The 22515-nt window shown below is 44.7% G+C and overlaps 1 protein-coding gene across 2 annotated transcripts in view; it reads right to left on the bottom strand.

Annotated features, from left to right (window-relative positions):
* Nucleotides 1–22515, bottom strand: part of LOC139416506 (Rho GTPase activating protein 46b) — a 92348-nt gene that overhangs the window by 35030 nt on the left and 34803 nt on the right. For both annotated transcript variants that reach the window (XM_071165187.1, XM_071165188.1), the window contains exon 2: nt 18767–19201. In XM_071165187.1, coding sequence (XP_071021288.1) covers nt 18767–19201 — 435 coding nt within the window. The remainder of the gene's footprint in view (nt 1–18766; nt 19202–22515) is intronic.

The following is a 22515-nucleotide window of genomic DNA, read 5'->3' as shown; positions in this document are numbered from 1 at the left end:
CCTATTAGATAGACGTGTCAGCCCTGTCAGCAGACTAGAGACTGAGGACATGCTCATTTCATCCCTGATTACACCTATTACAAAGACAAGTCAGAGAGGATTATTCTCAGAATATACAGTGTGTGTGTGTGTGTGTGTGTGTGTGTGTGTGTGTTTGCTGTACCCTGTCAGTTGGCAGTCACACAGGTGAGGTGTGTGTTGAGTGAGACAGGACTGGAGTTTCAACCAGGAAGTGAGTTACCATGCCACAGAACTACAATTCATTCTATTTCTATGGCCCAGCCAGTTACCTTCCATCTTGACCTCATTAGTACCGGGTCAATGAGGAGAGCAGCCGTATGGAATGTGACGTGGGGGTTGACTGACTGGCTGAGGTCTGCACTGTGCTGCTCTATGTGGGATCTTATTGAGCAGAGCCAGCCAGTCAGCGGCTGGGGGAATAGATACATCCCTGGTCATTTGTGGCGCGTGGATATGGAGGCAGTGAGACTATTGAAACAAGGCAGTAAGATTGGGGGAATGTGGTGGTAATGCCAGGGTCACTGGAAGGTTTGGGAGGGAAATGGGGCATGGGGATGAGTGGGAGTTTGTGAGGACAGTAGATGGTAGTGTGGAGTTCTGGAGCTGACTACAGTCTCTCTGGATGGTGGTGCAGTACCAGAGGGAGGCCTACAGCACCAGCCAGGCCCAGATCACATTCTCTGTGAGCTGCTTTGTTCTGCTATTGGAGCCTCCTCTCCTCCTCTAATCCTGTTTGGCTAAGCACTGCCTGCAGACAAAACCATACAGTGTCCCCACAGCCCAGCCACTAACACCGGGGAAAATTCACACTCCTTTTCTCAGGGCTTTTTTCACCCATCTTCTCCCTCTCTCTCTGTTATCCCCCTCTTCAGCTGTCCTCATCGTTGGCCGGTCCATCTCCCAATGACAGGCATGAGCTTTAGAACAGGAGCCGCCTCATTGACAGAGGGCTTTGTGTATGTTAAGAGCAAGACACAAAGGTAAGCCTATATAGTAAGAGAAAGAGATTGGTAGAGATGGTTCATTTCACTTGATTTGGCAATGCAAAGATATGTTTCCCATGCCAAAAAATAGAGAGAGAGAGAGAGAAACAGGTCAGCGGGTCAGTACTGTATTGTGTGTATTCCCATCCTGTTTGTGGGTGGGTTCTGTTCTGCCTATTGTTATTGTTGGACCAGAGGTTGAATACCACAGCATGGGGAGTGTTCCTGATCTGAACATGCATACACACCCTTAAGGACCTAAAGGACCCCTCTCAACCACACTGACCAGTCTCCTCTCTATGAACCATAGTGACCATTCACACTCACACCCATTCTGACCATAACAACCACTCACACACCCAAGGGCCACAGTGGTCAATCTTATTCGTGAAACATTATCATCGCTCAAACCCATCGAAACCAGAGAGTCAAGCAAAGCCCTTTAATAATGTTTACACACTGTTTTACTCATTTCAAAATGTATATACTGTGTTCTACTGTAGTTTAGTCAATGCCACTCTAACATTGCTCGTCCTAATATTTATTTTCTGTATTAATTCCATTCTTTTACTTTAGATTTGTGTGTATTGTTGTGAATTGTTAGATACTACTGCACTGTTGGAGCTAGGAACACAAGCATTTCTCTACACCCACAATAACATCTGTTAAATATGTGTATGTGGCCAATAGCAATGGATTTGATTTGAAGCATCATTGTCTTATAATCCTACAGCAGGGCAGCAAGAGGCAGAGGAAGAGACAGCAACAGAGAGTTTGGTGAAGGGGGAGAAGAGGGCAAAAAGAGAAAGTTCATCTTTGGAATGCATATGCAAAGGTCTCACGTCAAAAATTCAAGGCAATCAAAAACAAATTGAGCAGTGGAAAAAAAATACTCTATCAAATGTCCCTGTTTCAATACACAAATGACTCATAAATCATCCAAATATCTTAATATGACAAGGGTGCACATAGATGTGCCCGTGTGAAAATAAGCAAGCACACATATGATTGTTATGATTCACATCTAACCTATCACTCTACACGTGCAAGCAGACTCTACAGCATTGTCAAAGGCTATCACTGCAGCTGAGCTTTTAGAGGATAACTTTGATGATGAGGAGCAGGAAGAGGAGGAGCAGGAGGAGAAGGAGGAGGAGCAGGAGAAGGAGCAGAAGGAGGAGGAGCAGGAGGAGAAGGAGGAGGAGAGGCAGGAGGAGGAACAGGAGTAGGAGCAGGAGGAGGAGGAGCAGGAGAAGGAGCAGCAGGAGGAGAAGGAGGAGGAGCAGGAGGAGGAGAGGCAGGAGGAGGAACAAGAGGAGGAGGAGGAGCAGGAGGAGCAGGAGGAAGAGGAGGAGCAGGAGGAGGAACAGGAGAAGGAGGAGCAGGAGGAGGAGAGGTAGGAGGAGGAGCAGGAGGAGGAGGAGCAGGAGGAGAAGGAGGAGAAGGAGGAGGAGCAGGAGAAGGAGCAGCAGGAGGAGAAGGAGGAGGAGCAGGAGGAGAAGGAGGAGGAGAGGCAGGAGGAGGAACAGGAGGAGGAGCAGAAGGAGAAGGAGGAGGAGCAGGAGAAGGAGCAGCAGGAGGAGAATGAGGAGGAGCAGCAGGAGAAGGAGGAGGAGAGGCAGGAGGAGGAACAGGAGGAGGAGGAGGAGGAGCAGGAGAAGGAGCAGCAGGAGGAGAAGGAGGAGGAGCAGGACGAGAAGGAGGAGGAGGAGCAGGAGGAGGAGGAGGAGCAGGAGAAGGAGGAGCAGGAGGAGGAGAGGCAGGAGGAGGAGCAGGAGGAGAAGGAGGAGGAGCAGGAGAAGGAGCAACAGGAGGAGAAGGAGAGGCAGGAGGAGAGGCAGGAGGAGGAGGAGCAGGAGGAGGATCAGGAGGAAGAGCCGGAGGGGAGAGGGAAAACAAAGTTAAGAACCTTTAGAATGGAGAGTCAAATTAAGTTAACAGTCAGCGAGTTCCAATTTGTCCCTGGTAGCTCCCTGCCGTGGTATCAGAGCCCCCCCCTCTCTCTCCAGCAGCATGAGCATCCTACATTGTACAGACTGTGTGTCAGTTCATATGCTTAGCAAATTACGATTTCCCATCCAGAATTGATCATCCAACGGCATAGGGAGTCATCACACAAGAGGGAGTCCGAAAATGTAAAATATACAGAAGTTTATGAGCTTAACTCAGTCATGTGAGCTAAACTCAGCCTATCCACACAGTGTGTTAACCAGTGGACATGCGTGCTGGTATAAAACTATAGCATGCCAGAACAGAACATAGCTCTCACACTTCCTTTGTGGCTAGGGATCTCTCACAACAATCTGTCTTAAAATATTTATCTGTCACTGTATGTACAGTAGGGCAGCCCATGACAGACAGACAGACACACACACACACACACACACACACACACACACACACACACACACACACAACCTATGAGAACTGAGATCAGTTATTGCGTTCTCCACTTTTCTACTGTCCTTCTAAGACATAGTGTATAAAGGAGAGACTGAGAGAATTAAAGGAAGAGGATTAGACAGCTGACAGAAGGGGACTTGACAGCTTTTTGGGATGGTGCCATCTAGGCTTAGCTGGAAACTAGACTGGGTGTAATTGTCTGTTGTATAAACAGTATAAACAGAACGAGTTCAGTAGTACCGGATGGAGTGTTGTAGATGGCACCACCTGACAATGACATACTACAGACTCTCGTTGTCACCACTCTGTTAGTCTATAGTGCCATCCTGGCAGGGGGTACACAGCCATGAAACATCCAATAACCCTGTGAAAATATACAGAAATACATGGAAGAGAGTTGTGTTTAAACTGCACATGCTCTGCCAGCCCAGCCCTAGCAGACTACACTCTACTGCACCGTTTACCATGAAGTAGCGAGGCGACTAGTGTGGGAGGACTGGAGCGCAGACGTCACATAAAATGACGTTTTTATAAAAAACGACTGATTTCAGCACCCAAAGAATAATCTGCAAATACACAGGACATTGTTATTGTTTGGATGCTGTAATCAGAAGTTTTTCATGAAAAATGTAATTTTATGTGACGTCGGCACTCCAGTCCTCGCACCCTAGTCTCCTCTCAACTTCATGGTAAATGGTGGAGTAGAGTGTAGTTGGCTAGCCCCAGCCTGGGTGGACCATTGTGTTCGAGCAGTCTGTTAGTTCCCTCTGTGTCTGATAGGGTATCTCTTCCTGTTCAACAGCCTGATAAAGCTAAGTTGAGCACAGTGGGCCACACTCCCCAGCGCAGCCGTGGGCCCCATGCCCAGGATAAACACACACACACACACACACACACACACACACACACACACACACACACACACACACACACACACACACACACACACACACACACACACACACACACACACACACACATTTTAATTAGTGTTGAAATCAGAATGAAAGAAAAGTTATCTTGCAAATTCAGCAGGCTATGGTGTGAAATAGGCTATTAGAAGCGCTGTCTTTCTTTAATGCCGTCTTTGGTGTGCTTATCAATGCACAAGCACCCCCCCCCCCCCCCCCCCCCCACTCCTATCGATAAAATGAATATATGATGTCATACAAATGTTTTAGTGTGCGTGAAGCTTCAAACCATCCGGTCATTACTAAAATGTGTACGGTGATATATTTTAACATTACTATTTTTTAACACATTAAAACATTTCATTAATCAAATATTTAATCATTCTTCCTCAAACGAAGGGGATGATGACGCAATCTTTGCAAGAGGGAGGGAATCGAGCTCTGAGCAAGCATGACCCCGGAGCACGTTAGTTCTGAAGGATTCGTTGCCATCGAAATGTACCTGGCTATCCGGTTATCCTGAGTTGAACTCAGAGACGACCAAAGTCAACTCTCTAACTCCTCAAACCTGTTACGTAAAATAGCCCTCTGGAGAACACAGGGCCCAGGCAGGCTGAGATGTGTCTCTATGGCGGAGATAGAGAAATAAAGACAAAGACAACCTCTCAGGGAGAACAGGGGACCTGCAGCACAGAGGAGGGCTTAAGAGGAAACTCTTCTACCGATTAGATCAGGTCAGACAATATCAACTCCGGGTGAACAGAAAACCTACTTTACACACACAAAGAAACGACAACAACCACACTCCGTATGAGGAGACAACTTCACATGGAACTCAGTGGATTAGTGTTTGGTTTGGGGATTGAAAAATAGAACATATTTTCAACAAATAAGTGGATTAACATAACACAAAACCCTCGTAAGGTCCCGTGGTCCTATGTCTCTACCATTAACTGAGTAGTGTGTTTATAAAGATAGGGCAGAAGCACTGTTATGATGTGGGCTGTTTTGTCCACATTGGCAACAGCAACTGAGCTGGTTCCTTTGATCTCTCGGTGTAAAACAGCTTGGCGTAATCTCACCCATTGTTCTCTCGCTGAGGAAACGAAAGATGTTTACACCGACCATCCAATCTATCCAGATTTGCCCGTACGGAGGGAGATAATACCAGAATGCACTTCCCAGATTACCATTCCCAACCCAAATCCTCTTTGTGGAGGACGAGAGGAGCTGAGGGCCACATGTTCTTTCTGAGCACCTCCAGTGTAGCCGTCTCCTCTTCAAACATGAGAAGCGGGAACGCCTTCTACATCACAGACAAAGCCATCAGCAGAAACAACATTACACACTATTGCACACTATGATGCACCAATTTAAAGTCACAGTTCTCTCTCATCAACAAAAACACATCTACATGTATCTACTGTACATTCAACAAATTACCAGATTCAAAGACGAAATAAAGCATTATGATTCCCAGTATGAAAGCACTCACCATCCAGAGAACGATATCTGTGCCAATGAGTCACCAGGTCACCTCATCTTCAACCAGGGATGTACAGAATAAATAAACAACAAACAAAACAAACCAGTGAACGTCACACGGCCTGTTCTTCATCCATGGCTGGTATATAGTGACCAAACAAAAGGATGGGTGGGCGCTAAGCCAGGGAGAAGACCCATATGTCACAGGAAAGGGGGACGACCCCCTACACAGCAAAAGCCTGATTAGGGCACAGATAAACAAACAGACACACACACACAGGCGCACGCACACGCACACACACACACACACACACACACACACACACACACACACACACAAACACAAATAAGCCCCCCCCCACACACACACACACACACACACAAACACAAACAAGCCCCCCCCCCATTAATTACAACCATGTCCAGTGGATCCCAGAGATACAGTTGAAGTCCAACACTTAGGTTGGAGTCATTAAAACTCGTTTTTCAACCACTCCACACATTTCTTGTTAACCTTTAGGGATATGGGGCAGCATTTTCACTTTGGATGAATTGCGTGCCCATAGTGAACTGCCTCCTACTCTGTCCAAGATGCTAATATATGCATATTATTATTACTATTGGATAGAAAACACTCTGAAGTTTCTAAAACTGTTTGAATTATGTCTGTGAGTATAACAGAACTCATAGGGCAGGCAAACTTCTAAACAGGAAGTGGAAATTCTGGGGCTGGTTGATTTTCAAATCATCGCCTATTCACATCCAAATAAGATATGGATCTGTTCGCACTTCCTACGCCTTCCACTAGATGTCAACAGTCAGTAGAACGTGGAATGAAACCTCTAGTGTGATGTGGGACCGGATGGCAGCTATTTGAGTCACTGGTCTGGCAGAATGCCAGTTCCTGGTTACACGCAGTAGTCATTATATCGCCTTGCGTTTCATTACTCTGTAGACAAAACGAATGCTCCGGTTGGAACGTTATTGGATATATATGATAATAGCATCCTGAAGATTGATTCTCTACTTAGTTTGACCAGTTTATTCGACCTGGAATATAACTTGTTGAAGTTTTCGTCCGAGTTCGCCTGGACCAGCTCCAGCTTTTGGACATGTGAACTAAACGTGCTAGCAAAAGTAGCTAATTGGACACTAGTAATGGACATTATGGAACAAAACAACGATTTATTGCGGAACTAGGATTCCTTGCACTGCATTCTGATGAAAGATCATCAAAGATAAGGGAATATGTATGATGTAATTTCGTATTTCTGTTGACTACAACATGGCGGAGAAATATATTTACTTCTGAGCGCCGTCTCAGATTATTGCATACTATGCTTTTTTCGTAACGTTAAAAAAAAATCTGACACAGCGGTTGCATTAAGAACCAGTGTATCTTTAATTATATGTAAAACATGTATCTTTCGTCAAAGTTTATGATGAGTATTTCTGTTATCTGCTCTCTGTAATTACTCCGGATATTTTGGAGGCATTTCTGAACATGGCACCAATGTAAACCGAGATTTGTGGATATAAATATGCATATTATTGAACAAAACATAAATGTATTGTGTAACATGATGTCATATGAGTGTCATCTGATGAAGATTATCAAAGGTTAGTGATTAATTTTATCTCTAATTCTGCTTTTATGACTCTATCTTTGGCTGGGAAAAATGGTTGTGTGTTTTTTTGGATTTGGTGGTGATCTAACATGAAAATATGTTGTGTTTTCGCTGTAAAACATTTTAAAAATCAGACACGAGGGGTAAATTAACAAGATGTTTATCTTTCATTTACTGTATTGGACTTGTGTGAAAGTTAAATTTCCCGCGCTGCCTTTTCAGCGGAATGTTGGGGGAGGTTCTGTTAGCGGAACCTGTGTCCTAGACAGGTTAACAAACAATAGTTTTGGCAAGTTGGTTAGGACATCTACTTTGTGCATGACACAAGTCATTTTTTCAACAATTATTTACATTCAGATCATTTCACAATTCCAGTGGGTCAGAAGTTTACATACACTAGGTTGACTGTGCCTTGAAACAGCTTGGAAAATTCCAGAAAATGTTGTCATGGCTTTAGAAGCTTCTGATAGGCTAATTGACACCATTTGAATCAATTGGATGTGTACCTGTGGATGTATTTCAACGCCTACCTTCAAACTCAGTGCATCTTTGCTTGACATCATGGGAAAATCAAAATAAATAAGCCAAGACCTCAGAAAAAAATTGGAGATCTCCAAAAGTCTGGTTCATTCTTGAGAGCAATTTCCAAATACCTGAAGGTACCATGTTCATTTGTATAAAAACTATGGGACCATGCAGCCGTCATACCGCTCAGGAAGGAGACGCGTTCTGTCTCCTAGAGATGAACGTACTTTGGTGCGAAAAGTGCAAATCAATCCCAGAACAACAGCAAAGGACCTTGTGAAGATGCTGGAGGAAACAGGTATAAAAGTATCTATATCCACAGTAAAACGAGTCCAATATCGACATCACCTGAAAGGCCGCTCAGCAAGGAAGAAGGCACTGCTCCAAAACCGCATAAAAAGACTACGGTTTGCAACTGCACACGGGGACAAATATCGTGCTTTTTGGAGAAATGTCCTCTGGTCTGATGAAACAAAAATAGAACTGTTTGGCCATAATGACCATCGTTATGTTTGGAGGAAAAAGGGGGAGGCTTGCAAGCTGAATAACACCATCCCAACCATGAAGCACTGGGGTGGCAGCATAATTTTGTGGGGGTGCTTTGCTGCAGGAGGGACTGGTGCACTTCACAAAATAGATGACGTCATGAGGCAGGAAAAGTATGTGGACATATTGAAGCAACATTTCAAGACATCAGTCAGAAAGTTAAAGCTTGGTCGCAAATGGGTCTTCCAAATGGACAATGACCCCAAGTATACTTCCAAAGTTGTGGCAGAATGGCTTAAGGACAACGCAGTCAAGGTATTGGAGTGGCTATAAAGTTTTGCATATGCTACACATCGAAACACAAGGAGTAGTGTTTTTGTAATTTGTTATAGTTGTTTTTAAGGACATGTAAATGTGGCTCATTAGGCCAACATCCCTCGTTTATTGATGGCGCTGGCTGCTCCAGGTCGGATCTGAATGCATATGAATGTCCGTGCCCTTTTCAAATGTCCGGTAAATTAAAATCTTCCCTGTCATGATGTTCGCTGCCAAATGTAAACTCTTTCACCAATTGGATGAAACCCAGCTATAGACACCCTAAAGACTCTGGCAAGTGTGCTAGTCCAGTGTCACTTTGATTACGTCTGCACATCATGGTTCACCAGCAGCCCCAAACATCTAAAGAATAAGCTACCAGCCAAACAAGCTCTTAAGAACTGTACTTAAACTCCCCCCTCATACTCATCTGAGGTGGAGCATTTTTCATCTATCTCTGTAATGTGTCTGTATCTATGTAATTGTCTATGTATTTATGTAAAATTAGGGACATCAAATGGAAATAAGTCCATGACTTTATTGTGCAATCCCCGTTACTTTAAAAAAAATCTTTGTGTAAATATGCATTTTTTTGACTGACAAACTACTACAAACTGTGCAGCGGCCAATTCATCATCTGTTACAAATCAAACAAAAAGTTGAATGACATTCTGAGATTGTCAAGCCAAGCCTTTGATACTGGGTAAACCTACAAGGTAGGGAGGGATGTATGTTCTGTTTGTAGAGATTGTCCTAGTCTATTTATTGTGGTGTTGAAAACGCATGACCATGATATACTGCCCTTAGTCAGTATGCTTTGTTTATTGGTTGTGTGGTGCATTGGCACAGAAACCTGTTGGTGGAAAACTTGTTACATATATTTTATACAATTCTAAATATGGCATCAACATGTAGAACAGCTGACCTCCTTCTAGCTGATCATTGTGTGCAGCCGGCGCTGATCGTAGTGTAATGAATCAGGCAGGGAGAATGAGCTCGTCTGTGCTGGTCGGCGAACCCTCAACCTTCTGGCCTGTAGCCCTGTGTGGCATCGACTGTGCCACAAAAGCATGCTGAAGTGGCAATGTCGATATCCACATTTATTAACACAGGGTTACTAGAGTTATTGTTATTTGTGGTCGTTAATTCTATGAGGGGGAGGGTGTGCAATTTATTTTGAAGTACATGGGGAGGGTCATTTGAAAATATTTGTAATGCTGTGGAGGGGGGTGTATTCTTTTTTATGACACCTTGAGTTGGACCAGCCCCCCGTAAATTTTGATCTGTCCCTAAGATGAAGGTAGTTCAAACACACAGACACACACAGAGATGGGAAAGGGAGAGGGAGAGACTAAAGTCTAAAGCTAAATCTGAGTATTGAGTGAGGTTCTAACTTTTCCCAAAGAAAAGATCCCAGTGGCTTAACGAGAACTGTCAATCATCCACTGGGGCTGGGCAAGTCAGCATCCCAGAATTCCTAATCTGCCTGTCAAGAGAGCGTAACGAGAGGACGTGTGTTACCATTTAAGGCTGATTCCATTGCCCTATCCCCGGGTAGAGGACTCTGAGCTGAGCCAACAGGTTTCAATCTGTTAACCAGGGCTGCTATGACACTCCTTCCACCCTTACAGGGAGAAAGGTCAAAAAGAAAGAGAGTGAAAAAAAAGAAAGAGAGAAAACTAGTCTGTATCAACAGGCTGGGAGAAGGAGTGCCAAAAACCTTTCAGTTTGAACAAGTAGCAGAGTCCATATGTAGAACTGAAAAGGAACGTGTTAAGACACATAGTAACTGTATATAAACTCATGACCTGGAGAGGCCATGATATCACCAACGAGAGTGGGGCAATGGCTGGCAGAGAGGGAGAGGCTGTTTCTTTGTGAATGTTGATATGAAGCAGAGGTAGAGGAGAAAGGAGGATTTCCTCAGGTTTGGCAGTAATGTGAATGCACTAGGTGTTTGCATGTCCGTGTCTCAGCACATATTTTAAATGGATTCAGCCAACTGCCAGCCAACCTTCCTCGCCCGCTCTACAGGTAACTACCAAAATAATGGAAACACTTGAGTAAATGAGGGATACAAAGTATATTGAAAGCAGGTGCTTTCACACAGGTGTGGTTCCTGAGTTAATTAAGCAATTAACATCCCATCATGCTTAGGGTCATGTATTAAAATACTGGGCAGGCCATTATTTTGGACACCATGCCTATGCCCCCATAGGAGGACAATGCCCCCATCAGCAGGGTACGAGAGGTCACTGAATGGTTTGATGAGCATGAAAGCGATATAAACAATATGCCAACAATATGCCATTCTGGAGACAGCGTTTTCCACCACTATCAACAAAACACCAAACGTGTCACGACTTCCGCCGAAGTTGGTGCCTCTCCTTGTTCGGGCGGCGTTCAGCGGTCGACGTCACCGGTTTTCTAGCCGCCACCGATCTACGTTTCATTGTCCATTTGTTTTGTCTTTATTGTACACACCTGGTTTCCATTACATGGTTATTTTTTCCCTAGTTGACCCTCTGGTTCCCACCTGGTTTCCATTACATTGTTATTTATTCCCTAGTTGACCCTCTGGTTCCCACATGGTTTCCATTACATGGCTATTTATTCCCTAGTTGACCCTCTGGTTCCCACATGGTTTCCATTACATGGTTATTTATTCCCTAGTTGACCCTCTGGTTCCCACCTGGTTTCCATTCCATGGTTATTTATTCCCTAGTTGACCCTCTGGTTCCCACCTGGTTTCCATTCCATGGTTATTTATTCCCTAGTTGACCCTCTGGTTCCCACCTGGTTTCCATTACATGATTATTTATTCCCTAGTTGACCCTCTGGTTCCCACCTGGTTTCCATTACATGGTTATTTATTCCCTAGTTGACCCTCTGGTTCCCACATGGTTTCCATTACATGGTTATTTATTCCCTAGTTGACCCTCTGGTTCCCACCTGGTTTCCATTACATGGTTATTTATTCCCTAGTTGACCCTCTGTTTCCCACATGGTTTTGTGTTTGTTCTGTGTTAGCTGTCGCTTCTATTTTGTGAGCTGGATTGTTTTCCCCCGCCGTGGAATATATTCTGTTGTTTTAGTTGAGTAAAAGTCCGTTATTACTCATTCTCTGTGTCCTGCGCCTGACTCCGTCCCACCTTCTGCACATCGACCCTTTACAAAACGATGGAATTTCTCGTGGAAGAACGGTGTCGCTGCTCTCCAATAGAGTCCCAGACACTTGTAGAATCTATGCCAAGGTGCATTGAAGCTGTTCTGCCTTGTGGTGAACCAACACCCTTTTAAGACGCTTTATGTTGGTGTTTCCTTTATTTTGGCAGTTACCTGTATGAGTGACACACAGTAACCTCCCATGCTGTATGTATTGCCCCTCCTCTCCCCTCTCCAGCACACACTCCCAGTGAGGTCTGAGTGACCTGGTGTTTACCCAGGGAGGGTGAGGTATTCCCCTCCTCTCCCCTCTCCAGCACACACTCCCAGTGAGGTCTGAGTGACCTGGTGTTTACTCAGGGAGGGTGAGGTATTCCCCTCCTCTCCCCTCTCCAGCACACGCTCCCAGTGAGGTCTGAGTGACCTGGTGTTTACCCAGGGAGGGTGAGGTTTTCCCCTCCTCTCCCCTCTCCAGCACACACTCCCAGGGAGGTCTGAGTGACCTGGTGTTTACCCAGGGAGGGTGAGGTATTCCCCTCCTCTCCCCTCTCCAGCACACACTCCCAGTGAGGTCTGAGTGACCTGGTGTTTACCCAGGGAGGGTGAGGTATTCCCCTCCTCTCCCCTCTCCAGCACACACTCCCAGTGAGGTCTGAGTGACCTGGTGTTTACCCAGGGAGGGTGAGGTTTTCCCCTCCTCTCCCCTCTCCAGCACACACTCCCAGTGAGGTCTGAGTGACCTGGTGTTTACTCAGGGAGGGTGAGGTATTCCCCTCCTCTCCCCTCTCCAGCACACACTCCCAGTGAGGTCTGAGTGACCTGGTGTTTACCCAGGGAGGGTGAGGTATTCCCCTCCTCTCCCCTCTCCAGCACACACTCCCAGTGAGGTCTGAGTGACCTGGTGTTTACCCAGGGAGGGTGAGGTTTTCCCCTCCTCTCCCCTCTCCAGCACACACTCCCAGTGAGGTCTGAGTGACCTGGTGTTTACCCAGGGAGGGTGAGGTATTCCCCTCCTTACCGGACTGCTGCGGAGGGCACCAGGTCATGAGATAAGAGGTCAATCAATGACTAACACACTTCAGAGTCCACACTGACACTGACACCCTAGACCAGGTGGAGAGACAGGATACAGACTGACAATGTCCTCACCGCAGAGAGGATTACATTCTCTTGAAGGGACCACTGCAATTCTCCTGATTGGTACAGTGAGCTCTGTCACAAAATATCTAACCATGAAGTGGATGTGAGTATATGTCAGTGGAAGTAAGCAGAGAATGGGGGGCGGGGGGCTTTCCTACCACTCATTCCAGACTGATATGAAAAACAGGGATGTGGGGGAATAGACCTTGGTGTCGTAGATACAACGCAGACCTTGTCTGAGGGCCTGTAACCTAATGCCATGTTTCAGCGTGGGAGTCATGGAGTGTGTGAGTGGAATTGGTTCTGACCCAATTTCACACACAAATGGGTGTACGCACGCGCACACACACACACACACACACACACACACACACACACACACACACACACACACACACACACACACACACACAGAGAGATAGACCCCTTTCTAACGGTAAATGAGTTTTTGTATAAACTGGCGTAACAGTAGCCCTCCCTCTGGACATATCAGCCGTCTTCATTCTGCCTGGTGGGCAGCAGGACCCCCAGGCCCAACACCTCCACTTCAGTAGAGGGCTGAGTAAGTGGCCTTAGGGAAAGCTGTCTGTAAGAGGCTGAGTGCTTATTCTGGGTTCACTGACGGGGGAGCCAGACCACTCAGTACCCTTTTCTGAGGGGCAAAGAGAGAGAGAGACGGAGACAGAGAGACAGACAGAGAGAGAGAGAGAGAGAGAAGGACACAGAGAGAGACAGAGAGAGAGACAGAGAGACAGAGAGAGACAGATAGAGAGAGACAGAGGGACAGAGACAGAGGGGCAGAGCGAGAGAGACAGAGAGAGAGACAGAGAGACAGACAGAGAGACAGAGACATAGAGAGAGACAGAGAGAGAGAGACAGAGAGAGACAGAGAGAGAGAGACAGAGAGAGAGAGACAGAGAGAGAGAGAGACAGAGAGAGAGAGACAGAGAGAGAGAGAGAGAGAGACAGAGAGAGATGGACAGAAAGAGGCAGAGAGAGAGAGAGAGAGAGAGAGTCCCTATATTTGCTGCAGTCCATATATGGGTACTCCTCCTACTGTACTGGGTGTGGAACTACTCCGTAGGAGGAAGTGATTCTGTAACGTCTAAACCATCAATACAACTCATTACCGGTCCCTCGCTCTAACCATGACAGGTGTGTGTGCGTGTGTGTCTGTGCGTGTGTACTGTGTTTGCAAACTTGGGAGTGTGTGTCAAAGGGTAAACACGTTTGAGGAACTAAAACAGTCATGTTGGCAAAATATGAAGCGATTCAATGTAGCGTATTTGGCTGTGTGCTAGGCAGTGCACTAGACACCTGAACTGTTCTTATAGCAACTCTCATACAGCTCCTATTTGATAGACAGTAGCGTAGGGCATTTCCTGTCTGAATAGGGTAAGTGAGAAAGGGAGTACAGAAGGAAATATTAAGTAATTCCCCATGATTGGAGCATATCTCCTTCCTGTCTGACTGCATGTGTTGAGGGCTACCGTGTGAGTCGCCCACTCCCAGAGGTGAGACGTAAGGCACACTGTCATGTTCCACACAGGAAGGAGATGGGAAGCGGAGAATAATCTGTAAAGCTAAAGAGAGCTGAAGAGAGCTGCCAAGTAAAACAAGATGGGAAATCACTTCTGAGGAGAAGAAAAAAACTTAGTCAGATTTTCTTTCATACTGCTAAATGTGCTCTGAGTTAGCCTAGCAATCAGAATCAGCCATAGCTTAAAGCATAATAAGTGTTAGTAGTAGTAAGCCCAGCAAACCGGGAACATTCTCAGAACATTCCCAGAACCCGATAGGGTTTATTCTAACATTAGGATGATAACCTCCCAAAACAATACTTTTTTTGATAACAAAATCTATTTTTTCCCTCAAATGTTCTAACGATCACAAAAATGTTGTGCACATCTGTAGCAACCATCACAGAACATTCCCCGAAACTTTTCATTAGGTTTCCAGGTAATGTAATAGCACCACGTACCAGTAATGTTTTCCCAGCAAAGATGTGTCTGTGAAAATTCCCAGAACTAGGAATGTTCCTGCAACATTAGGCAAATGTTTTATACAAACATTCTATGATTATCAGCACGACTGGACAGTTTTTTTGTTATGACAATATTTTCCGCTAACCAAACAAATTTTCTGGGAACTTTCACAGAAACAATTTTCTTCACTCATTTTATCACTAAGTTAGCTCCAAGCTAGCCTGGGTGTCAGTTAGCAAAACAGAAATTGCCTGGGCTCAAATTTAGCGATTAAACCAAGTTAGCTTGTGCTAAATTGTATTCGCTGCAATGCTGAGAGTTTGGCCCGTGCTCAGACAGACAGGCTCAGATCAAGCCTAGATCCAGATCGTCAAGATTGTGCCCAACCCAGGGTTTTCAGCCTGTACACACATGGGCAGAATTGACCAAAGACAGTGTGATTAAACAATTCCATTATCATCTGCAGACAATCTCATTCTAGCAGGCCTCTCATGTTCATCAACACTGACAGCGCTCCAAAACACTGAGGACATCCTCCATGTCCCTGACCATCCTTCCTACTCTGTCCTCGTTTATCTCAAACCACTTTTCTCTGCCTCCTCTGTGACTCTATCTGTTAAAGCTCTCTCCTCCAACCTCTCAATTTTGTATCTCGTCTAGACATCTCATTTTATATTACCCGCTTCACTTGCATCTCAATGTTTTCTCTCTCTGTTTAAATGAAGCTGACGCAGCACCTGCGAGAGTCGGCCATACACTATTTAACTGGAGGAGGAAGGAGAGCCGTTTCACGTATGTGATATAGAGTAGATTTTTTTTGGGACATTTTTTTATTTAACCTTTATTTAACTAGGCAAGTCAAGAGATAAGGCTGAGCAGTGCTGGCTGAAGCCAAGCAAAAGTGAAATGATAGAGCCATGTGGTTGAGCACGGCAGGAGGCTTAATCCACAGTAATACGTCTGTAGATGAAGGAGGGGATAAGCCCAGCTAACTGACACTGAGATCCATACGGCTGCAGAGTCAGCCATCCTGGAAGCAACAGCAGAGTAGACTAAAGGAGGAATCCCACAACTACGTGGACAGAGCTTCTACTGTATCTAGGGTTGAGTCAGGCTAGTATTTAGTATTTATTAGATTCCCTATTATCTGCTGCCAAGACAAATGAACAATATAAAATCCACAATACCACAACATTATAATGTGTGTGAAGTGTGTGTGTGTGTGTGTGTGTGTGTGTGTGTGTGTGTGTGAAGAGTGTGTGTGTGTGTGTGTGTGTGAAGAGTGTGTGTGTGTGTGTGTGTGTGTGTCTTCACTGCCCACGTTGTGCCGTGAAGTGTTGTTGTATCTGTTTTTTTTATCTGATTTTACTTCTCACTTGTGTTACTTGATGTGGAATAGAGTTCCATGTAGTCATGGCTCTATGTAGTACTGTGCATTTCCCAGAGTCTGTTTTGGACTTGGGGACTGTGAAGAGACCCCTGGTGACCCCTGGTGATATGTCTTGTGGGCTACACTTGTTCATTTAGCAGACAAGACAATTACACGCCGCTATTTTATTTTATGGTATGAAGAATAAAAATGAAGATAGATGAATAAAATAGAAAGGATATTTTCTCGAAATGCTTTGATGGAGTTCTATTCTGTGTTGAGCGGTTAACAAAGAAATGGGTACTCTTATATGCTTCATTTATGCAACTTTAGTTGGGCTATATATTTAGATTTGTAATACATTCTAAGGCGGCATGATGCGACTCAAATGCTGATTTTTTAAAAGTAGCATGAAAGCCATGAGCTCTGCTTTGTTACTTGCACAGGCTGCACACACTTCATCAGTCTCTCATTCACAATTTGACAAGCACTTGATAATGCCTCAAATTTTCCAGCTGCATCCCCTTTGTGTGGCCGTAATGCCCCCTAAAAAAATCCATGCCTTTTGTGGCCAGTGGCTGTTGTGCCCTTGGGCTGAATATAATAATTATAATTCTCTTCTCTCGGCTGCGTGCTGAATCACCTCTCACTCACATGGCTCGAAGGAAGCACCTCTCACTCACATGACTCGAAGCACCTCTCACTCAAATGACTCGAAGCACCTCTCACTCACATGACTCGAAGCACCTCTCACTCACATGACTCGAAGCACCTCTCACTCACATGACTCGAATCACCTCTCACTCACATGATTCTCAGTCACGTGATCGGGTCTATCCCCCATAGTACAAAAGTTGACTTCCTCTGTTCTGTGCGAGAAATAAATATTCCAAACATAATCTGGGACAGTTGTGGGATGTGATAGATCCAAAATGAATACTATCATCAAAAAAACAGTTTTAAGCAATGAGGCTGATGCAACAGATGAGAACGGTTAGCTTAAAACCTTGATAAACGAATAGGCTATTTCTTCACAGCAATGTGCACACACAGAGGGCGCAAATGTTCCATTAGCAGGAAAACAAATGCAATTATGCATGTAATACTTTTATTATAAAGGTGCATTTTTATGGTGAAAATGAGCTTCCCCAAACTTGAAAACACTCGCTCTGCGTATGTATGCCAGTTAGGCACTACACCCATTGTAAAGCGGAATCATGTGCTTAATATGAGTTATTTGGCCACCTTAGTTGTGATACAAACCTTATGAAAACATATAGTCTAGGCTACATGAATTGTGCAACTACAATTTGAAAAAGTCACCAAAAAAAAGCATGCGTTGTTTCTTGCCCTAAACTGGGAATCATTCACAAGTGATAATATATCAATCACAAGTCATAGGCTAATATTGTCACCCATCACACTATTCTTAATTTAATCTTGTCTTTACATATACTAAATAATATATGTGTGAAACTAGTTTTAATTTAGAATGGACCACTATCATGCACCTGTATTGAACAGGGGCTGCCCTCAGACAGCGAATGAAGGATGCTTGTCCCGTGGTTCATTTTCATTTACTCCTGTTTTAAAGAGAAGCAATTTGCTTAATATTACGAAGGTGGAGAAATAATTATAGCAAGTCTAGCCTATATAAAGCTGATGGGATCACTCTGATGGGATCTCATGCGATTGCATAGCCTGTAGAAATGTTGCTCAACATGAGCTCATGGGCTGTTTGATGAGATGTTCGAATACATTTGCATTGATGTCAGAGTGATTAGAGGGACAATAGAGTGCTGAGCACCAGGAAGTTAGCAAGTTTAAAAGGCTACTAATGTTCAGCATCAGAGCTTGGAGAAGCCTAGTTACTGTGACTAAATGGTCATGTGGAATTTGACTGCCGTCATGACTCGTGACCGCCAGCGTGGTGGTAATACGGTCACCGTATTAGCCCTAGTTCTGAGCTGTGTGTTAGCCCTAGTTCTGAGCTGTGTGTTAGCTGTTTGAACAGACCGTTTTGTGCTTTTAACATGTCAATACCTCTCACAAAGACAAGTAGTGATGGAGTCAATCTCTCCTCCACTTTGAGCCAAGAGAGATTGACATGCATTTTATTGATATTTTCCCTCAGTGTACATTTAAGGGCCAGCCGTGCTGCTCTGTTCTGGGCTTTTAGTTTCTGATATATTTACGACTAGATCATTACTTGCTACCCCTTCTGAAAGTGACTGCAGCTCTATATGAAGTGCGGCAGTGATTTGACTTACTGTGGTCAAGCTGAGTAAAAACTGTAAGTAAATGTAAACATTGTAAATCTTTATGGTGTATGTTATGGTAGAGAGGTTACCTGGGGGTATCTTTCCTGTTCTCCAGGCTGTCACAGAGCCCCTTAGACGGGGTCGACCTCCCGCTGCTGTCAGGGTCCTGGGAGGGGGGCATGGGGTAGGCCTGGTTAGGTAGGGGTGTGCGACGGCCCTCTCCTCCCCCTCTCTGGGGCTTGATGGGGCCGCTCAGGCCCGTCTCTGAGCTCCTCTTCATGGCCTGTAGCTGGGCCAGGGGCACGATGTCGCAGGCCTGGGGCCGGTGCCAAACCGTCTGCTGGCTGGCACTGTTGTAGTAGTAGAAGCGGTTGTTGTGGCTGTCAAACAGCTCCCACCACTGGTTGCCGTCGGACTGGCGCACGGCGGCGCCTGGGGGGGGCTCCCAACCACATTCCCCCGAGGCCAGGTTCACGTACATGCGCTCCTGCGAGCGCGGCTCCAAGATCTCCACCCAGTCACAGCTGGAGAGGAGAGAGGGGGAACATGGAAAATGTAGTTAAGATTTGAAGACTGTACTGTATATGACCACTGTATACTGAAAAATACAGTGCTTTCAAAACGTATTCACACCCCTTGACTTTTTCCACATTTTGTTGCGTTACAGCCTGAATTTAAAATGGATAAAAAATGTATTTTGTGTCACTGGCCTAGAAGCGGCAGGTAGCCTAGTGGTTAGAGCCTTGGGCCATTAAGCCCAAGGTTGCTAGATCGAATCCCCCGAGCTGGCAAGGTAATAATCTGTTGTTCTGCCCCTGAGCAAGGCTTTTCCTAGGCTGTCATTGTAAATAAGAACTGATTTGCCTAGTTAAATAATAAAAAAATATATCCCCAAAGTGGATTTATGTTTTTTTGAAATGTTTACAAATTTATTAAAAATGAAAAGCTGAAATGTCTTGAGTTAACATGCATTCAACCCCTTTGTTTTGGCAAGCCTAAATAAGTTCTGGAGTAAAAATGTGCTTAGCAAGTCACATAAGTTGCGATGGACTCACTCTGTGTGCAATAATAGTGTTTGACATGACTTTTGTATGACTACCTCATCTCTGTACCCCACACATACAATTATCTGTAAGGTCTCTCAGTCGAGCAGTGAATTTCAAACGCTGTTTCAACCACAAAGACCAGGGAGGTTTTCCAATGTCTTGCAAAGAAGGGTATGGTGGGTATTAATTACACTTTGAATGGTGTATCAATACAGTGTAGTCACAATGTAGTCACTTCAAGGATACAGGCGTTCTTCCTAACTCAGTTGCCAGAGAGGAAGGAAACCACTCAGGGATTTCACAATGACTTTAAAACAGTTACAGAGTTTAATGGCTGTGGTGGGAGAAAACTGAGGATGGATCAACGACATTGTAGTTAAACCACAATACTAATCTAAATGGTGGCGTGAAAAGAAGGAAGCCTGTACAGAATATGAAATACTCCAGAAAACTTGTTTGCAATAAGGCACTAAATTGAAACTGCAAAACATGTGGCCAAGAAATTAACTTATTGTCCTGAATACAAAGTGTTATGTATGGGGCAATCTAACACAACACGTCATTGAGTACCACTCTTCATATTTTCAAGCATGGTGGTGGCTGCATCATGTTATTGGTATGCTTGTCATCGGCAAAGACTAGGGAGTTTTTTTTGGGATAAAAATAAATGGAATTGAGCTAAGCACAGGCAAAATCCTAGAGGAAAACCTGGTTCAGTCTGCTTTCCACCAGACACTGGGAGATGAATTCACCTTTCAGCAGGACAATCTAAAACACAAGGCCAAATCTACAATGGAGTAGCTTACAGTACCAAGACGACAATGAATGTTTCTGAGCAAAACTCAGGTGAGCAAAGCTCTTAGAGACTTACCTAAAAAGACTCACAGCTGTAATCGCTGCCAAAGGTGATTCTAACATGACTCAGGGGTGTGAATATTTAAGTAAATTTGATTTCTGTATTTTATATTCTATACATTTGCAAACAATAAAATGTGGAATAAGTCAAGGTGTATGAATACTTTCTGAAGGCACTGTAGGTCAAAGCAGTATTTTTCTCCAACCTGGAAAATCAGTGATGATGTCAAATATTTTTGATCAGCTAAGTGAACGGACCAAAGGGATTTGTTTTTGTGTATGAGTCTGGGCGTGTATGAGTCTGGGCGTGTATGAGTCTGGGCGTGTACAGTACGGGCACATTTGTGTGTGTGTGAGGGCTTTCCGGTCCTAAGCATACAACCAATCCACAGAGTAGCTGAGTCAGACCTGAGTTAGGTCGTTCTGTGGTAGTGTAACCAACAGGTGCAGCAGCTTTTGATCCCTACTAGTCCTTAGCCAGGAGCTACTTCACTGAAACGACAGTATCCACAACTCCTGCCTCAGACAGTCACTCAGGCTGCCATACACATACACTCCCTGAAAAGTGAGAGCTGGTGAGAGTGACCCAGAATACAACAAAAATGACATCCACAGCTGGCTGAAGGATTGAAGTAAGTGGAGAAGGAAGGTGTGTTTAACGCCTTTCCCTGAGCCCTTGCTCTCCTGCTGACCATGGTTGGACCATGGTTGGACCATGGTTGGATGAGCTCCAGGGCTAACCTCCAGGCCAGAGAACCAGACCAAGCTGGGGCCATGGTCTACTACTCTCCCTAGGCTGGCTGGATGACAAAGAGGCCCGGGTCCTTATCTCCTCACGGAGAGGCCAAACAAAGAAGTCAGGCCAGGGAGTGGCATCTAACCCACTGGCCCACCTGGGGTGGGGGTGGGGGTGAGAGAGAGAGAGAGAGAGAGAGAGAGAGAGAGAGAGAGAGAGAGAGAGAGAGAGAGAAAGGCAAAGCCTTACTATTGAGCGACGCCGCCATAGGCACTTCCTAACCTACTGCCAAATATATGACCACATTAGAGACACACATTTCCCACACATCACACAGACCCACAGAGAATTTGAAAACAAATCCAACACTGATAAACTCCCATATCTGAAATACCGCAATGTGCATCACAGCACCAAGATTTGTGGCCTGTTGCCATGAGGAAAGGGCAACCAGTGGAGGACAAACAACGTAGTAAATACAAACAAGATTTATCTCTTTATTTATCTCCTCCCACTATTCACACTACAACTATTTGCATATTGCTAAAACCCTGTACATAGCTGATAATATCAATAACATTGACATGTCATTACCTTTTTGAGTGCAATGTTTACTGTTCATTTGATGATGCTGTTAATTCTCACTTTTGTTTCTTGTTTATTTCACGTGCTTTGGCAATGTAAACATACGTTTTCCATGCTAATGAAGCCCCTTTGAAATAAGACACAGAGAGAAATATAAACACGCACACAAACACAGGATACTGTTGAGGACTGCGTTATGTATACCCGGGCACGGCTCTTGCTTAAACAGATCTACAGATATTACACAAGCTAGTCAATCAATCAACCAATCAATCTATCAATCAATCAATCAATCAATCATAGCTACATGTCATTCTCACACCCAATGTACACATACTCATACCCACATGAACATCAACACAAAATCAGAGGCATAAAGATGCTTTCTAGGTCAGCCATTCTCCTGAGGGCCCTGTGTATAGCATCTCTAAATACACACTGTTAATCCCAGTGCATAGCATCTCTAAATACACACTGTCAATCCCAGTGCATAGCATCTTTAAATACACACCGTTAATCCCAGTGCATAGCAGCTCTAAATACACACCGTCAATCCCAGTGCATAGCATCTCTAAATACACACCGTTAATCCCAGTGCATAGCATCTCTATATACA

The sequence above is a fragment of the Oncorhynchus clarkii genome, chromosome 9, assembly GCF_045791955.1.
Source record: "Oncorhynchus clarkii lewisi isolate Uvic-CL-2024 chromosome 9, UVic_Ocla_1.0, whole genome shotgun sequence".
Classification (NCBI taxonomy): Eukaryota; Metazoa; Chordata; class Actinopteri; order Salmoniformes; family Salmonidae; genus Oncorhynchus; species Oncorhynchus clarkii.
The sequence above is the reverse complement of the archived record's forward strand: the minus strand, read 5'-3'. Positions and strand labels throughout refer to the sequence as shown.